Raw genomic sequence first — 19397 nt, forward strand, 5'->3', positions numbered from 1 at the left:
AAAGGAGTGAAGAAGCAGAAGAAAGGCACCATTAGAATAAAAGAAGTGAAAGAAGGAAGAAGAAGAAGAAGAACATGCTGGCAGTAAATGTGAGTCACTAAGGTAACATTATTTAACAAATGCATTTTAAACGCTTGACTTGACTTTTGTTGTGGCGTCGTCGTGCTTTTTGACTTTGTTAATGTTGCAATCTTCACTACTATTTGTATAACTGACATGTTCAACGTTGACCAATATAGTTTCACTTCCACTGCGGAGAACGTTCATGTTTTTAGACCCACCTTTTTGATTTGGCTTTTACCTGATAGTAATTATTATTATTACTGAAGTCATTTGTATTTTACTTTTTATCCTATTAGTTATGCAGGATTTTATTTAGCTATATTATATTATTTACTGTGTGTATATATATATATATATAATATATATATATATCTTAATAAGGTTATCCAAAAAATAGTGCTCGATACCGTAGTAGAGCGCAATATATGTATGTGTGGGGAAAAATCACAAGACTACTAGAGTCATTGAACTTCCGGTTCCGGTTCACCGTGCGTGACTGCTCGCTGTTTCGAAAAAGCTAAGTATCGTTCTATTTGTGTGCTTTTAAATTGTTCTGCAGCTTTCTTTATTACTTTCTCAACATATTTAGTAGTACTATTTAACTTGCAAATCACCCCGATCTCTGTCTCTCCACCCCTCCCGCAGCTAGCTAGCAGCTAGCTGCTAAGCTAACGAAGCTAGCGCGGAGAAAGGCGTCGCCGGGCGCCGGTCAGAAGGAGTCTACTCCTGCACACCGTGACCAGGACTTCTCGGAAGACAGCAGGAACTTCACTCGGTGACAGAAAACACCGTGAGTATGGCTTCCTGCGCGTCTTGCACCTCACTCACGGAGAGGCTGGCTCTGCTAGAGGGCCGTGTCCGCCAGTTAGAGCAGAGTAATCTCGTAACTTTAGATGTTGCGGACACATCTGCTAGCGTTAGCTGTAGCGAGCTAACTAGCCCAGCCTGTAGCAGTCCTAAGCGGCCTACAAGCTACGGTGTACCGGTTGAGACACATAATAGATTTAGCTCTTTAGCTAGTCCTACACCCCAGTCTACCGGGCACCACACCTTAGTCATAGGGGACTCCATCACCCGAAACATAAAGCTTAGCAAACCAGCCACAATTAAGTGCATCCCGGGGGCCCGAGCACCTGACATAGAGGCTAATCTTAGGGAGCTAACTCGCAACAGGCCTAGTAAACACGTACGACAGGCTAATCGCACCACTAGTTATGCGAATATAGTTGTACACGTTGGCTCCAATGACACTAGAATGAGACAGTCAGAGATTACAAAGAGAAACATAGCCAGGACTTGTGATCTCGCTAGAAAGATGTCCAGGCATCGAGTAATTGTCTCTGGCCCCCTGCCTGCGAGAGGCAATGATGAGAGATATAGCAGATTAGTCTCGCTTAACAAGTGGCTGGCTAGCTTCTGTAGACAACAGGGACTAACGTTTATTGATAATTGGCCCTCTTTCTGGGGCAAACCAGGCTTGCTGATGAGGGACGGCCTTCACCCTAACCAGGAAGGCGCCATCATCCTGTCTAAGAATATAGACTACTGTTTAAGTCACATTTGACTAACTACACTAGAGCAAGCCCGGTCACAGGCAATTACAGAGCCTGCTAGTCCGGGTGAGGAGTCAGTTAAGCTAGAACTAGCCAGCACCAGGCTGGATAATTCCTGTACGCATAGCAATTTTCTTAGAATAACACACAACTCTCATAATGTGTTTTCTGTTGTGAATGTGTCCGGGGTAGATATGCATTCTACTGAGGTGGCAAATCATGATGCGTTCAGTCGATCGCAGCATCAAGCAAACAATCTGAAAATTCCCGTCGTATCAATTCCTAGATATGGTCGAAACTATTTAAAGTGCACTACGTATAATAAACGCAACATTATTAATATTTCTACTACGGATAATTTAAACAAAAACTCGTCAAAACAGCCCAATACTTATAATATGGGCTTTTTAAACATAAGATCATTGTCTCCCAAAACGTTATTAGTTAATGAGGTCATTAGAGACAACAATCTTAACGTCATTGGTCTTAGCAAAACCTGGCTCAAACCAGACGAATTTTTTGCGCTAAATGAGGCATCTCCTCCTAACTATACGAATGCGCATATTGCCCGTCCCCTTAAAAGGGGTGGGGGGGTCGCACTAATATACAATGAAAACTTTAACCTTACTCCTAACCTAAATAATAAATACAAATCGTTTGAGGTGCTTACTATGAGGTCTGTCGCACCGCTGCCTCTCGATATGGCTGTTATCTACCGCCCCCCAGGGTCCTACTCGGACTTTATTAATGAATTCTCAGAGTTCGTTGCTGATCTAGTGACGCACGCAGACAATATAATCATAATGGGGGACTTTAATATCCATATGAATACCCCATCGGACCCTCAGTGCGTGGCGCTCCAGACTATAATTGATAGCTGTGGTCTTACACAAATAATAAATGAACCTACGCATCGCAACGGCAATACGATAGATCTAGTGCTGGTCAGGGGTGTCACCACCTCCAAAGTTATGGTACTCCCGTATACTAAAGTAATGTCCGATCATTACCTTATAAAATTCGAAGTTCTGACTCATTGTCGACAAACTAATAATAATAATAACTGCTATAGCAGCCGCAACATTAATGCCGCCACAACGATGACTCTTGCTGACCTACTGCCTTCGGTAATGGCACCATTCCCAAATTATGTCGGCTCTATTGATAACCTCACTAACAACTTTGACAATGCCCTGTGCAAAACCATTGATAGTATAGCACCGCTAAAACAAAAAAGGGCCCCTAAAAGGCGCACCCCATGGTTTACAGAGGAAACCAGAGCTCATAAATTATCATGTAGAAAGTATATATATATATATATATATATATATATATATATCTACATATATATACATACATATATGTATGTGTATATATGTATGTATGTATGTATGTGTGTGTGTGTGTGTGTGTGTTTATATATAGTGCAGGGGTCAGCAACCTTTACCAGTCAAAGAGCCATTTTGACCAGTTTCACAAATTATAGAAAACAACGGGAGCCGCGAAAATTGTTTGTAATTTTAAGTGAAATAACACTGCATACAAAGTTGTTGTTTTTTTGCTTTGTATAAACCAGGGGTCTCAGAGACGCTGCCCACTCCTTTATACATACTTGCCAACCCTCCCGGATTTTCCGGGAGACTCCCGAAATTCAGCGCCTCTCCCGAAAACCTCCCGGGACAAATTTTCTCCCGAAAAACTCCCGAAATTCAGGCGGACCTGAGTGACGTGTTGACAACACACAACAACAGTGTCTACCGTAAAGCAGTTCGTCTGCCGTAAACAGCAATGTTGTGACACTTTTAAACAGGACAATACTGCCATCTACTGTACATGCATATGTGACCCACCCATAATGTGTCACATTTTTGTGTTGATTTATTTAGTTTATTTTGTGGTTTGAATTCGTTTTTGGAGCTGTCATTACACATTTATCAGTATTCACATTGGTCAGTAGGGGGCAGTAGGGCGTTTCTTCCCAATTGAATGCTATCACCTGCAGACCGGAAGTGTCTTGTCATTCTGATGAGCGCGACCAGTCTGTGAACAATTGAAATGTCCTGTGTGCTTTTTCCTCCTGTATAACAGGTTAGTTTTGGTGAATCAACTCACTGAATAATATCCATGTGATCTTTATAAGTTTAAGTACACATTCTGATGGTGGAGCCTAACTCTAAAGTGTTTGTGAGTTGTAGTTTGTAAATGAACACTGAAATTCAATTATTTATTTTATTTATATATATAAATATATATATATATATATATATATATAGCTAGAATTCACTGAAAGTCAAGTATTTCTTACATATATATATATATATATATATATATATATATATATCTTAACCACGCCCCCACCCTTCACCTCCCGAAATCGGAGGTCTCAAGGTTGGCAAGTATGCCTTTATATGGAATTTGAAAGCTGGTGCGGTGCGCGGGTTTTAATTGAATGACACGGCGTGGCGCAGTGGGAGAGTGGCCGTGCGCGACCCGAGGGTCCCTGGTTCAATCCCCACCTAGTACCAACCTCGTTGTGTCCTGAGCAAGACACTTCACCCTTGCTCCTGATGGGTGCTGGTTAGCGCCTTGCATGGCAGCTCCCTCCATCAGTGTGTGAATGTGTGTGTGAATGGGTAAATGTGGAAGTAGTGTCAAAGCGCTTTGAGTACCTTCAAGGTAGAAAAGCGCTATACAAGTACAACCCATTTATCATTTATTTATTTACTTGTCAGCGTCATGCATGCCGTGATGGTACAGCATTTAGCGCCCAATACAACCAGCGTGCCTGATTGGCCACACGTTGAATGGGGCTTCCGCTTTAACACGCAGGTGATTGCAAGACATACTTGGTCAACAACCACACAGGTTACACTGACGGTGGCGGTATAAAAAACTTTAACACTCTTACTAATAATGCGCCACACTGTGAACCCACACCAAACAAGAATGACAAACACATTTCGGGAGAACATCTGCACCTTAACACAACATAAACACAACAGAACAAATACCCAGAATCCCATGCAGCCCTAACTCTTCCGGGCTACATTATACACCCCTGCTACCAAACCCCGCCCACCTCAACCGACGCACAGAGAGGGGGGGGCAGGGTTGGGGTGGGGGCGGGGTTTGGTGGTAGCACGGGTGTATAATGTAGCCCGGAAGAGTCAGGGCTGCATGGGATTCTATATATATATACATATATATATATATATATATATATATATATATATATATATGTATATATATCATTTATACACACATGTGTGTGTGTATGTGTATATAGCCAGTAAAAAGCCATCAATCTGTCAATCCTTTCCATGTCCGGGCCAGGTAAGGTTCCCCGTGTTGAGTCAAATTAAGCCGCAGGCTCCACTCCTGGTGGTGATATATATATTGATATATATGTATATATATACACGTGTGTGCGTGTGTATATATATATATATACACATATATATGTGTATATATGTGTGTGTGTGTATATATATACACATATGTGTATGTGTGTATATATATACATATATTTATATATAAGTATGTATATATATAAGTATATATATATAAATATATATATATTTTTAAATGTATTTTCTATTTTATTGTTTATTTCTACACATGCTTCTTACTATTTTACAAGTTGTATTATTTTTATTTTCCAACGTTCCTCAGATGATCCATCTGCCTCAGGGGTTATGGGCCGTGCTTTGTGTCAGGGTCATGGTGGCCATGGTCTGATGACCTCCTGGTGCAGATGTGATAGTGTTTACTCACCTGGCTCCTCTGTACTCAGCCATGCAATCATTGGTCCATATAGTTGCATATGTGTGTATGTTGTGTGTGTTTGTGTTTGGTATGTGTGTCCGTGCGTACGTACGTGATAATGGGGAATATGGGTCACCGGGGTATTGTTTTTAACTTTGCATTTCTTTTATGTATGAAAAGTGCTTTATAAATAAAGCTTGATTTGATTTGACTTTTCATTCAATGACTCTTTTAACTTTCAACAGAGAGGATTCTTCTTCCAGTGAAAGTCTCCTCATTCTCCGTCTGCCTTCCAATCTCTTCACACCAGCAAAAGTTTGCCTCTTGGAGCGGACAACTAACTAGAAACTTCTTCAGGTAGTTTTCATCACTCTTTAATCTTGACCAGCTAACTGCTATGAGATAACTGTCACCCTTAATTATGATGTATAATATTTGTGTTTCATAACATGATGTTTGTCATGAGGTCATTATACTTTCTAGTGATGCAACCATTAATCAAAGTTCAAGTTCAAGGTCATATTTCTTTCTTTGTACCCGAAGGTAGAAAGAAGCTTTGATTCATATTCTTTTGCTTTGATTAATAGTTTGAGTGTAACTAATAAAAATTGGTAAGGAAAAGTAGAACAACTTAAATGTAAGGTACATTTAAAAAAAAAGTTGAATTGATGGTAAAATATGGTTTTATACATATGAAGGAAACTTCATATGTATAAACTTGTTCCTTGAAATACACATTGAGGCTTTGAAGTGTTTTTTTCTCTCGTATCGTTTTTGGCACCATAAGCGAAACCAATAACAAAGGAAAGACCACACAGCATTGACATAATGTCTCTCAAATAAAAGCAAACTAAAGAGTCAAATACTGAAAAGTAGGGTTTGGGTTCAATCAAATGAATAGATCAAAATGACAAATGACCTTTTATTGCTTGTATTTTGACAAAGTGACTTCTTCCCGGAAGTGAGAACCAGCTGCACAACAGTCAAGATGTCTGTTGTGCAGCAAGCAGCGTGGGAACTATCTGACTAAAAGGGAACTAGATCTTCCTGGAAAAAGCAGATGCCAGCATCAAATCCAGCTGTGCAATGGAATAGATCCTTATACTTTGGTTCTGTCGATCTGACGTGATTCTACACGACAGAACAGGTGAAAACTCTGAAAATAATGGAGGTCCACAACTTATTTGTGTGTGACTGGGTCAAGGAAATTGGTATCTGGACTCTCCCGGATAAATATGCATCCTTGTTGCTCGGCTAAGCTTGCATTTTATGATAGGACTTGCGAGGAACGCGTCCATGTAGACCAACTAGTGCACCAGTCAGCTCCACACCCTCGACTGCTTATCCATTTAACAAAGTAACAATTACTCAATCATCGCCATATTTGATTTTGGTCCTGTTGTCATATGTGGCCTGACACGTTTGTCGTTCCATCCATCCATCCATCCATCAATCTTCTTCCGCTTATCCAAGGTCGGGTCACGGGGGCAGCAGCCTAAGCAGGGAAGCCCAAACTCTCCCCATCCAGCCACGTGGTCCAGCTCCTCCCGGGGGATCCCGAGGCGTTCCCAGGCCAGCCGGGAGACATAGTTTGGGCGGCATGGCGTAGTGGGTAGAGCAACCGTGCCAGAAACCTGAGGGTTGCAGGTTCGCTCCCCGCCTCTTACCATCCAAAAATCGCTGCCGTTGTGTCCTTGGGCGGGACACTTCACCCTTTGCCCCCGGTGCCACTCACACCGGTGAATTGAATGATGAATGATAGGTGGTGGTCGGAGGGGCCGTTGGCGCAAATTGCAGCCACGCTTCCGTCAGTCTACCCCAGGGCAGCTGTGGCTATGAAAGTAGCTTACCACCACCAGGTGTGAATGATTGATAGGTTCTACATGTAAAGCGACTTTGGGTACTTAGAAAAGCGCTATATAAATCCCAGTTATTATAGTCTTCCCAACGTGTCCTGGGTCTTCCCCGTGGCCTCCTACCGGTCGGACGTGCCCTAAACACCTCCCTAGGGAGGCGATTGGGTGGCATCTTGACCAGATGCCCGAACCACCTCATCTGGCTCCTCTCCATGTGGAGGAGCAGCGGCTTTACTTTGAGCTCCCCCCGGATGGCAGAGCTTCTCACCCTATCTCTAAGGGAGAGACCCGCCACCCGGCGGAGGAAACTCATTTGGGCCGCTTGTACCCGTGATCTTGTCCTTTCGGTCATAACCCAAAGCTCATGACCATAGGTGAGGATGGGAACGTAGATCGACAGGTAAATTGAGAGCTTTGCCTTCCGGCTCAGCTCCTTCTTCACCACAACGGATCGATACAACGTCCGCATTACTGAAGACGCCACACCGATCCGCCTGTCGATCTCACCATCCACTCTTCCCTCACTCGTGAACAAGACTCTGAGGTACTTGAACTCCTCCACTTGGGGCAGGGTCTCCTCCGCAACCCGGAGATGGCACTCCACCCTTTTCCGGGCGAGAACCATGGACTCGGACTCGGACGTGCTGATTCCCATCCCAGTCGCTTCACACTCGGCTGCGAACCGATCCAGTGAGAGCTGAAGATCCTGGCCAGATGAAGCCATCAGGACCACATCATGTTTAAAAAGCAGAGACCTAATCCTGCAGCCACCAAACCGGATCCCCTCAACGCCTTGACTGCGCCTAGAAATTCTGTCCATAAAAGTTATGAACAGTATTTTATTTTCTGACACGTTTGTCTACAAAATAATCAAGAGGGGAGACGTAGAAGTATTTTATCTGACAAAGTATCATTCACTCTGACCTTCTGGTTTCTATTTGTTGAAAAAACAAATAATATCAAGATAATACTTTCATGGTAAATACTAAACGAGTAAAGTATATTAAAGTGGATCAAACTTTTAACGATGCGGTAAACTTGCGCCTTCTTCAACTCTGCTCCCTTGACACTTTGTCGTCGTGGTTTCCTAAATTGTCGCACTTTCACACCCTTCTTGAAGACACTTGGGTGAGAATGTTTGCTACAGCAGAATACAACGCAGGCATTGGTGCCGAGTAGCCATTGAGAACAGACGCTGCTCGACCACCACGTGTGTTCAATGAGCTGGACCTCATCTCATTCAAATACAATTAATACACTGAAAGTGCAATTCTGGCTATAACCTGTCGCTTTAAGTATAGTTTGGGCTGACAACAAATAACAATCGTTATGTATAAATTACAACATATAATCTATAAACAGACTGTGAACATTTGATGATCAATTAAAATGACGTGGCACACTTACAGCAACCTGCATTACCACCTACCGCCAGCAACAGGCGCTGTTTAACCACAATAATCTAACCCTGGAGCTACATTCTACCAACTTACATGTGGAGGCTAAAATAATACTTTTGACTTTTAAAATGTGTCTCAATTGATTTCAAGAAACACGCTGCACTTAAATACGACGCCATCTTAAAAACAATATGCAATTTGTATATTTTGACCCTCTGAGCTTATCGTTGGACACATCTTGGCATGAGACCAGAGGGCATGAGACCAGACTACAGTAGGATGGAAGTGGGGGGGGGAATAGAACTGAATCTGAAAATCTTGGCATGAGACCAGAGGGCATGAGACCAGAAATCTTGGCATGAGACCAGAGGGCATGAGACCAGACTACAGTAGGATGGAAGTGGGGGGGGAATAGAACTGAATCTGAAAATCTGCAAGTTGAAAATAAAAACCTGTAAGACTTGAATAAAACAAATGACACAAAATACATCAACAATTTTTTTATTTTTTTTTAATGTGCTTTATTTTTTAGTTCAACAACCAATACTTGCTTTAGTGTCCATGCAACCTTTTCTACAATATCAAGTTGTTTTACATTTTCAATACCAAAACTTAGTGTTGTGGCTTCATAGGAAGGTATTGCAGTAGCAGCAAAAGCAGGAACAAAAATCACATACCACGGCAAGCAAGGATAATGTGTGAGTCACAAGTATATAAGGGACAAATGGGACAACAACACGAACATCCTCACATATTACATAAATGTGTCATTATTGATGTATATATAATTGGAATTTACTTCATAAATGTGTCCGAACTTTATTACATAGAAGCCCAGACTTCCCTCTCCCCAGCTATCTCCTCCCAAGGCGTTCCCAGGCCCGCTGGGAGACATAGTCTCTCCAAAGTGTCCTGGGTCTTTCCGGTGGCCTCCTACTGGTCGGATGTGCCTTGAACAACTTTCCACGGAGGTGTCCTACGGGGGCATCCTGACCAAATGTCCGAACTACCTCATCTGGCTCCTCTCCATGTGGAGGAGCACCGGCTTTTCTCTAAGCTCCTCCCAAATGACAGAGCGTCTCACCCTATCTCTAAGGGAGAACCTGGCCACACTACGGTAGAAGCCTTATTTCGACAACCCAAAGCTTGTGACCATAGGTGAGGATAGGAATGTAGATTGAGTGGTAAAGTGAGAGCTTAACTGTCGGGATAAGCTCCCTCTTCATCACACAAGACCGGTGCAGAGTCCGTATCACTGCAGACCGATCCACCTGTCGATCTCACAATCCACTCTACACTCACATTTAAACAAGACCCCAAGGTACTTGAACTCCTCCGCTTGGGGCAGCATCTCATCTGCAAGCAGGCGATGACACTCCACCCTTTTCCGGGTTAAAAGCATTGTCTCAGACTTAGAGGAGAGGTGCTGATTCTCATCGTAGTCGCTTCACACTAAGCTGCGAACCGATCCAATGAGAGTTGAAGATCACACCCAGATGAAGCCAGCAGGACCACATCATCTGCAAAAAGCCAAGAACTACTCCTGCAGCCACCAAAGCAGATCCCTTGCTGTGCCTAGAAATTCTGTCCATAAAAGTTATGAACAGAATTGGTGACAAAGGGCAGCCCTGGCGGATTCCATCCCTCACTGGAAACGGGTCCGACTTATTGCCAGCAATGCGAACCAAGCTCTGACACTGATCATACAGAGAGCCGAATGCTACTATTAAGCGGTCCAATGCCCCATACTCTCTGAGCACTCTGCACAGGATTTACGGAGGGATACAGTCAAAAGCCTTTTCCAAGTCCACATAACACATGTAGACTGGTTGGGCAAATTCCCATGCACCCTCAAGTACCCTGCTGGAGTATAAAGCTGGTCCACAGTTCCACGACCAGGACAAAAACCACACTGCTTCTCTTGAATCCAAGGTTCGACTATCTTGTGTAGCCTCATCCTAAATATACCTGAATAGACATTACCGGGAAGGCTTAGGAGTGTGAGCCCACAATAGTTAGAACACACCCTCTGGTCCTCCTTTTTTAAAGAGAGGAACCACCACCCCAGTCTGCCAATCCAGAGGCCCTGGCCTTATGTCCTTGAAATTATGCAGAGTATTGGCAGGCAAGACAGCCTCACAGCATCCAGAGCCTTAAGGAAATCAGCAAGTATTTTCATTCCCGCACGTCCCCTCTCACTGGTTGAAACTCCAGAGTCGAAGAGGGTCCTGCTCCTGTCGTGAAGTCTGGTTCCAGAACCCTTGCCATTCGTGAAGGTGAGACCGACAACATCCAGTTGGAACTTCTCCACCTCCCACGCAGAGAAGTGGCGTTCTACATCCCTCGAGCTAGCTTCTTTAGCCGAGAACCAGACTGCCACGTTTCACCCGGCCCCTATGGCCCCTCCCGTAAGTGGTGAGCCCATTGGAGGTTTTAGCCCATTTTGCCTCTTGGGGCTGTGTCGATTGGCTCCAACCCCCCCAGGTGGTAGAAAATGGATGGACATGTTTTCTTTTTTAGACTGGAGTGAAGTTCAAGAGTAGAAAACATTTGAATCCAAAATGTTTTTACCCACTTTCAACTCCCCTGAAGACATTTTCATCCTATCTACTCTTTTGAGCTAAAATAGTTTTCTGTGTATCATTGATATATCAATGTTTTTGAAACTAAATGTTTTCAATTAAATATGGCAGATTATGTACAAACATTTACCTCCAAAGGACAACAAAGTCCTCAATATACTTTTGAGGGTTACATGAATCATTTAAATCAGTTTTTAATTCTGTTTTGCAGTCTTTCCGCCACTGCTGAGTTGAGCTAAAGGCCACAAAGAACAAAAGCATCACCATGTCTGAAGAACTCAGGCTGGTTCTGGTGGGAAATACAGGAGTTGGCAAGAGTGCGTCTGGCAACACCATCTTGGGCCGCGAGCACTTCCGGTCAGAGGTCAGCTTCTCCTCGGTGACCCGTACATGTGAGCAGGGAAGCACTGAGCGGCTACTGGACACTCACCAGAAAAGACCAACAAGAGTGAAGGTGGTTGACCTACCAGGCTTCGGGGACACTCACATGAGTGAGGATGAGATAAATACTACGATAGCTAAATGTTTGGCTTTCTGTGCTCCAGGACCACATGCTTTTCTCTTGGTGGTGCCGATAGGCCGTTATACAGATGATGTGAACAAAGCTGCGCTAAATGTAGCCAAGATATTTGGGGAGGAAGCCCTCAAATCTCACACTGTGATTCTTTTTACCAGAGGGGATGAACTTAAGGGGAGGAGCATTGAAGAATACCTGAGAGATGCTCCGGCTGACCTTATAGGTCTGATCAAAAAATGTGGCGGCCGGTACCACTTGTTCAACAATAAAGACCCCGGTAATGTGGAACAGGTTGAACAACTCTTGATGAAAGTGAAGAGGATGGTGGAGAAGACTGAAACTGGGTTTTATACCAATGATATGTTCAGAAAGGCAGAGGCCATCCTTCGGGAGGAGGAGAGGAAGAGCAACATGGGCAGTTTCAATAGTCAGTCTCCACCCACATCTGGGAGAAACCCTCTCCCGTCTTCCCCAACTACATTCTGGGAGAAGCTGAAGAACGTAGTGGCTTCTGCCTTTATAGGCTTAGTTTTGGGGGCAGCGTTTGGCTTTGCTGCCCCCTTAGCAGCTTCAAGCATGGCATGTCTTGTAGGGTCTGCAGCCGTCGCAGCAGCTGCCTCAGGAGCAAAGGCATTAGCAGTCGGGGCGGCGGTCGGTGCAGGTGTGGGTGGCCTCGTTGGCATTAACTGCGGTCTTGATGCTGAGAGTCCAATGGAGGGCGTTAAGGAAACTGCCAAAACGGTCAGCAAAATAGGATGTGTTGCAGTAGGAGCTGGTGCATGTGTCGGGGCTGCTGTGGGTGCAACTGCAGAAATAGTTTCTGTTCTCCGGGGAACATCTTCCAGCACATCAGCAGTTGCATCAGCTGGTGTGACCAGTGCCCCTGTTGCTCAATCACGCATCATACCTGTAGTGAAGACCGTGGCAAAGGCAGCGGCAGGGGTAGCAGCAACAGGGGCAGCAATATCTTTTACATTGAAAATTGGTAAAAGAAAAACTGACAACTTGGAAGAATTGTACGTGGAGGTGGATTTTAATAAAAAGAACCATTGAAACGTCTCAAATTCACCTCCAATGGTTGGATAGTTGACCACAATTTTAATGGCAACCATTGGAGGGAGTTCATACATTATCAAGCCAATATTGCCTTTCATCTTGCTTCTATTGATTTGCACCTTTAGCAGGCAGGTCATTTGTCCGTCCATAGTCGCGAATACGTCTTTTTTTATCTCTGTAAAAATATTTGAAAAATATGTTCCGTTTTTCTTAGTTTTTTCCGACCTACAATCATTTTGAAACAAACGACATGACAGCAAGATATTTGTTATTTCATGCTATACATTACGAATCGCTATTCAGATATATTAAGTTAGATAATAATAATGATTGTACTCTTTATGATTTCTGCACTTGGATCAGTTAGAAGTGGAGAGGGAGTCAAAGAGACAGAAATTGGCTATCAAATCCAAGGCAGAATCCAGTAAAGCAGAAACAAAAAGGAAAATGCAAGTTATACACAATCTGCTGCACCTGGGTGGGAAAATGTTTTTTACCATAGTGGGAGAGATTTTTGAACATGCTTATTTTGAATATTGTTCTTTTTTTTCCCCATGCAGTACACCACAACCTTGGCCTTTTGATTTTCTTTTGGTGAATGGTAGCATTTGAAATTGTATGTTCTGATGGCGAGCACCAAATAAACCATTCTTAAACCTTCTGGTCTTGTGGTGTTTTTACTTGCCAGTACCACTGAATTAACCTTACGTTACACCGCAGAGCACAGTAATGTTGTGGTGTGGCTCACTCAATGCTTACGTCCCTGCACATAGTACAATAGTATGTTGTGGAATTTCTGACCTTTGAGCTACCGTATATTTTGTGTCTGTCAAGAATGTCTGCTCATTTAATTTCTCGTCTATTCTAAACCATTACAGGACCAGATGTAGGCCAAAGTTGAATATGGAGTCGGGCTGACTATTCTACAAAATGTTTTGATTGTCTAAGTATGACTAAGGGTTTCAAGGAGATTGCGGAACAAACTGGTCGAAAACATCAGAACCTTGACGCACGAGGAAAACAGATAAAAATGACGAAGTCAAACCTAGGAGAAAGCTTTTTTTCATTGCATGCTGACAGGCGCGCCCGGGGAAAACTGTTTGTGTGCTCGACAACTTAATCCAACCATTGTACCATTTAATTATGAGTAAAATAAAACTCTTGTGTTGAATCCACTTTTGTTCTCATTTAAAACCTGGACCTTCCACTACAAGTACAAGCCAGGGGCGTCACTAGCTTTTAAGGACGGGGTGGGGCTTAGCCCCCAGGAGATGCACAGGATGCGAGCGAACGTAGCGCACGAGCACAAAACCTCACAAACGGCTAACAAAGACTTAGAAATTATTCATTGTTATTATTATTATTTCAGTGGGTTTATTTTCAATCTGTACAACAACAAACGTGGGTTTGCACAGTGACATTTTGTTTACAGCATCAATGTCACGACTTGGACTGTGGCGTGGTTTGTTCTCCCGAGGTGCAAGTGATTTGGACCAGATGTGGCGTGAAGGTGAATACATGATATATTTAAACACTATAACTACAAAAAAGTACAAACGAAAAGCGCGCTCAGTGGCGGAGAAACGACTTGGCTATGAAAACAAATACTTGCACAAAGGCAGAAACTATGAACAACAAAAAACACTAACTGTGGCTTAATAAACAAAAACTTACTTGGCATGGGACCGGCATGAAAAAAGAGCAGCAAGGGTCATACGGGTGTGGAGAGTGTGCAGAAGCATAAATGCGGGATGTCGTCAGAACGACAAACTGAAAACAATGAATTTAAATACTATAGACATGATTAACGAAAACAGGTGCGTGACGTGACAGGTGAAAATTAATGGTTGCTATGGTGACAAAACAAAAGTGCACAAAAAGTCCAAAAACAAAACCGAACATGACCAAAACAAAAACATGATCACACAGACATGACAATCAACAAGAAACAATGACTTGCATGACCCTTCAAGATACACTGAAACACAATGAAAGTCATGGCATTAGCCTCTATCTTATTACTTCACAACATAGAGGCTAATGCCACCACTTTTGCTCACAATACAATAATTGTTTGTTCCCAAATATTTTGAAGTTGCACAGATTTTGGGCACATATGTGACTAAAATGGTTGTAAATTCAAGCCCTGGAAATATTACTTACCGTATTTTCCGCACTATTAGCCGCACCTAAAAACCACAAATTTACTCAAAAGCTGACAGTGCGGCTTATAACCCGGTGCGCTTTATATATGGATTAATATTAAGATTCATTTTCATAAAGTTTCGGTCTCGCAACTACGGTAAACAGCCGTCATCTTTTTTCCCCGTAGAAGAGGAAGTGCTTCTTCTTCTACGCAAGCAACCGCCAAGGTAAGCACCCGCCCCCATAGAACAGGAAGCGCTTCTTCTTCTACTGTAAGCAACCACCCGCCCGCGTAGAAAAAGAAGAAGGGCGCGGATATTACGTTTCATTTCCTTTGTTTGTTTACATCTGTAAAGACCACAAAATGGCTCCTACTAAGCGACAGGTTTCCGGTTCATGAAAAGACGCAATCTCTCCATCCGCACACGGACTACTATTTCACAGCAACTGCCTAAAGACTTTCAAGAAAAGCTGGCTACTTTCCGTGCATATTGTAAAAACAAGATAGCTGAAAAAAAGATCCGGCCAGAGAACATTATCAACATGGACGAGGTTCCACTGACTTTTGATATTCCTGTGAACCGCACTGTGGATACAACGGGAGCACGTACGGTGAATATTCGCACCACAGGGAATGAGAAGTCATCCTTCACTGTGGTTCTAGCTTGCCATGCTAATGGCCAGAAACTTCCACCCATGGTGATATTCAAAAGGAAGACCTTGCCAAAAGAGACCTTTCCAGCCGGCGTCATCATAAAAGCTAACTCGAAGGGATGGATGGATGAAGAAAAGATGAGCGAGTGGTTAAGGGAAGTTTACGCGAAGAGGCCGGGTGGCTTTTTTCACGCAGCTCCGTCCATGTTGATATACGACTCCATGCGCGCCCACATCACGCTGGTTTTTAATATATTATTAAAGTTTGACTGACCTATCTGACTGTTTTTTTGACATTCCTTTAGCGCAGTTAGATGCGGCTTATAACACGGGGCGGCTTATAGGTGGACAAAGTTTTGAAATATGCCGTTCATTGAAGGCGCGGCTTATAACCCAGGGCGGCTTATGGTGCGGAAAATACGGTAATTACTTGAATTAAAGTAATATCTGGATCGGGATAATTTGGCTTAAATATAATATTTATATATATATGTATTATGGCAAGCCGTTAAGGAAATTAAATATATATGGAAGTCTGAATAGAAATGAGAAAGGTTTATATATACTGTAAATAAGAAAGATTTAGAGTCCGTCTGCTGATGTGAAAAAGAGCCAAAGTTGTCAAAGAGCTGAGGGACCATCGTCAAATTTCAATGCTGAAACAAATAATGCAAACAATAAAATGTAACTTCCAGGGCTTGAGATTAACGTAGTCCCGTCGTCCCGGGGACGGTAAAAATAAATGCACGGGACGAAATGAAATGCTCCCCGGGACGATGGCTTTGAACCATTTTTTTTCTTTTTCTTTTTATGTATTTATTCATTTTACATTTGATATTAAATGTCTTGGTTTTTCCTCCCGCTGAAAATCCTATGAAATGTTTAACAAGCCATCCTATAATAATACAACAGCTATTAATGTAACAATACAATAAAACAAATATATTTAATGATGTTTTTTTTCGTTATTTTAACAATAGGCTAATGTATATTACTTTATATAGATTCTACAAGAAACACAAAACTTAAAAACTAAATTATTTACAATTGCAGACACAAGGTTTCGTGCAGCTTCACTCATTGTAAAGGAAGACGGAAGTCCACGCAGGAGAAAAATGACTACAAAGATGGTGTCTGGGTTTTTCTTTCATATATATATATATATATATATATATATATATATATATATATATATATATATATATATATATATATATATATATATATTAGGGCAGCAGCCCATTTTTCTTCAAGTGCCTCCTTATTGTGCATCTTGAAACAGCCACACCACAATTTTTCAGAGAGTCCTGTATTTCAGTTGAAGTCATTTGTGGATTTTTCTTTGCATCTCGAACAATTTTCCTGGCAGTTGTGGCTGAAATCTTTGCTGGTCTACCTGAATCCCTCATTTTCCACTTCTTAATCAGCCTTTGAACACTGCTGATTGGCATTCTCAATTCCTTGGATATCTTTTTATACCCCTTTCCTGTTTTATGCAGTTCAATGACCTTTTCTCGCAGATCCTTTGACAATTCTTTTGCCTTCCCCGTGACTCAGAATCCAGAAACATGTGTGCAGCACTGGATGAAAGATGCAATGGTCTGTCAGAAGCCCAGAAACTCACTGACCTTTTATACACACACATTCATTACAAACAAACATGTCACAGGTGAGGATTGGAACCTTGATTAGCCATTCAAACCTGTTTGTGTCAACTTTTGTGCATGTTATCAGATCAAAGTCACTGGGGTATGGAAACTTTTGATCAGGGTCATTTGGGTACTTTCTTTTAACATTTTGATTTAAAAAGAGTAAACACAGTTGTTTGCCAATAAATAGCTTCACACGACCATTAAGCATGAGTGGCAGAAAGGTTTTTGTGTTATCATTCATATTCTCTGAAGAATGGCCAAGAAATCATTAATTCTCCCAGGGTATGTAAACTTATGAGCACAACTGTATATATATATATATATATATATATATATATATATATATATATATATATATATATATATATATATTGTCGGAGGCAGATATTTACATATATCCGAATTTAAGTTGTACTTCTTCCATTTCTTTGTCATATTTGAAAACAGCTCGTCTTTTTCCACTTCTTGTCTTTCTGCTCTGTCAGCAAGCAAACTGTGTGTGTTAACCTTGAGTTCTTTGGAATGTGTTTAGACTAGCATTTTGTTTTGGCTACAGAGATGGGACGAGAGAGAGGGTAGTGGGATCGGGAAGACAGACCATTTTGGGCGGCACGATAGAATGTTCTATGCTGGACTGGTCTCAAAAAATGTATATTGGCAAAGCTTTGAGAATATACAACAAAATACCTATTCTGTCTCTGGTGGTTTTTCAACTCAGCTTTAAGGGTCGGAAAGAACTTGGGAGCGAATTGTGACTTGAATTCCCTGGGAGGAACAACTGGTCCAAAACGCAACAATATATATATATATATATATATATATATATATAATTTTCAAAGAGAACGGCCTACGAATCACGATTGAAGCCAACAAGCAAACCGTCAACTTCCTTGACGTCACTTTCAACCTGAGAAATAACAGCTACCAACCATTCACGAAACCCAACACAACACTCCAATATGTGCACCATGACAGCAACCACCCACCCACCACCACGAAAAGAATACCTACCGGAATCAATAAAAGGCTATCGATGCTGTCATCTAGCAAAGCTGAATTTGACCAAGCAACCCCCCCGTACCAAAAAGCCCTTGATGAAAGCGGATACAATTTCACCCTCACCTATGAACCCACGCCAGGAAACCAGCCAAAAAAGAACAGAAAACGGAACGACATCATCTGGTACAACCCCCCATACAGCAAAAACGTCTCAACGAACATTGGACACAAATTCCTCAATCTGATTGACAAACACTTCCCCAAAGGCAACATCCTAAGAAAAGTATTCAACAAGAACAACATTAAATTGAGCTACAGCTGCATGAACAATATACGACAAATCATCTCAAACCCCAACAAAACAATTGCAAATGAGCCGTCGGTCCTCAGACAGAGCGACTCCAAAACCAACAAAGGATGTAATTGTCGAAAGAAACCTGATTGCCCTCTCAACGGGGGGTGCTTACAAACATCAGTTGTCTACCAATCTAAGGTAATACGCAAGGACATTAACACATCCGACACATATGTAGGATTAACCGAGGGAGAATTCAAAACCAGATGGAACAATCACAAGGCTTCTTTCAGGAACAAAAACCTGCGAAATACCACAGAACTCAGCAAACACATTTGGGACCTCAAAGACAATAATGTTGAATATTCAATAACATGGCAAATTCTTGCATCCAGCACACCTTACAATAGTGGTAATAAAAGATGCAACCTATGCTTGAAAGAGAAACTGTTTATTATTTAGCGTCCAGACCTGTCATCCCTCAACAAGCGCAGCGAAATTGTAACAACATGCCGCCATAGACGGAAACACCTCCTAGGTAACACATGAGCCAATCACCACGCCCCTAGGCCAGCCTGTACCCACCCACTCTGTGCCCTATATAAACCATGGTATGCGAATGCTCCCATTAAAATCTCCTGACGATTGAGGGTACCCCCCCTCATGAAACAGGCCTGTAGAGATGAAATAGTCTTGTGATTTTTTTTTCCCCACACATACATATATTGCGCTCTACTACTGTATCGAGCACTATTTTTTGGATAACCTTATTAAGACATATATATATATATATATATATATATATATATATATATATATATATATATATATATACACAATTAGGAGGACCAATAGTCAAC

At 42.2% G+C, this 19397-nt stretch overlaps 1 protein-coding gene across 2 annotated transcripts; it reads left to right on the forward strand.

Moving 5' to 3' along the window:
- Positions 1-13064, forward strand: LOC133615675 (uncharacterized). 2 transcript variants are annotated; one of them, XM_061974439.2, is made up of 4 exons: positions 1-89; positions 709-853; positions 5627-5738; positions 11431-13064. In XM_061974439.2, exon 4 carries the CDS (start codon positions 11485-11487, stop codon positions 12787-12789), a length of 1305 nt encoding a protein of 434 aa, XP_061830423.1. In that variant the 5' UTR covers positions 1-89; positions 709-853; positions 5627-5738; positions 11431-11484; the 3' UTR covers positions 12790-13064. The 2 variants fall into 2 exon arrangements, with proteins under 2 accessions (XP_061830423.1, XP_061830422.1); XM_061974438.2 differs by having other exon boundaries at positions 9-102.
- Positions 13065-19397: the final 6333 nt, after the last annotated feature.

This window comes from Nerophis lumbriciformis, linkage group LG22 (assembly GCF_033978685.3).
Source record: "Nerophis lumbriciformis linkage group LG22, RoL_Nlum_v2.1, whole genome shotgun sequence".
In the NCBI taxonomy this organism is placed as follows: Eukaryota; Metazoa; Chordata; class Actinopteri; order Syngnathiformes; family Syngnathidae; genus Nerophis; species Nerophis lumbriciformis.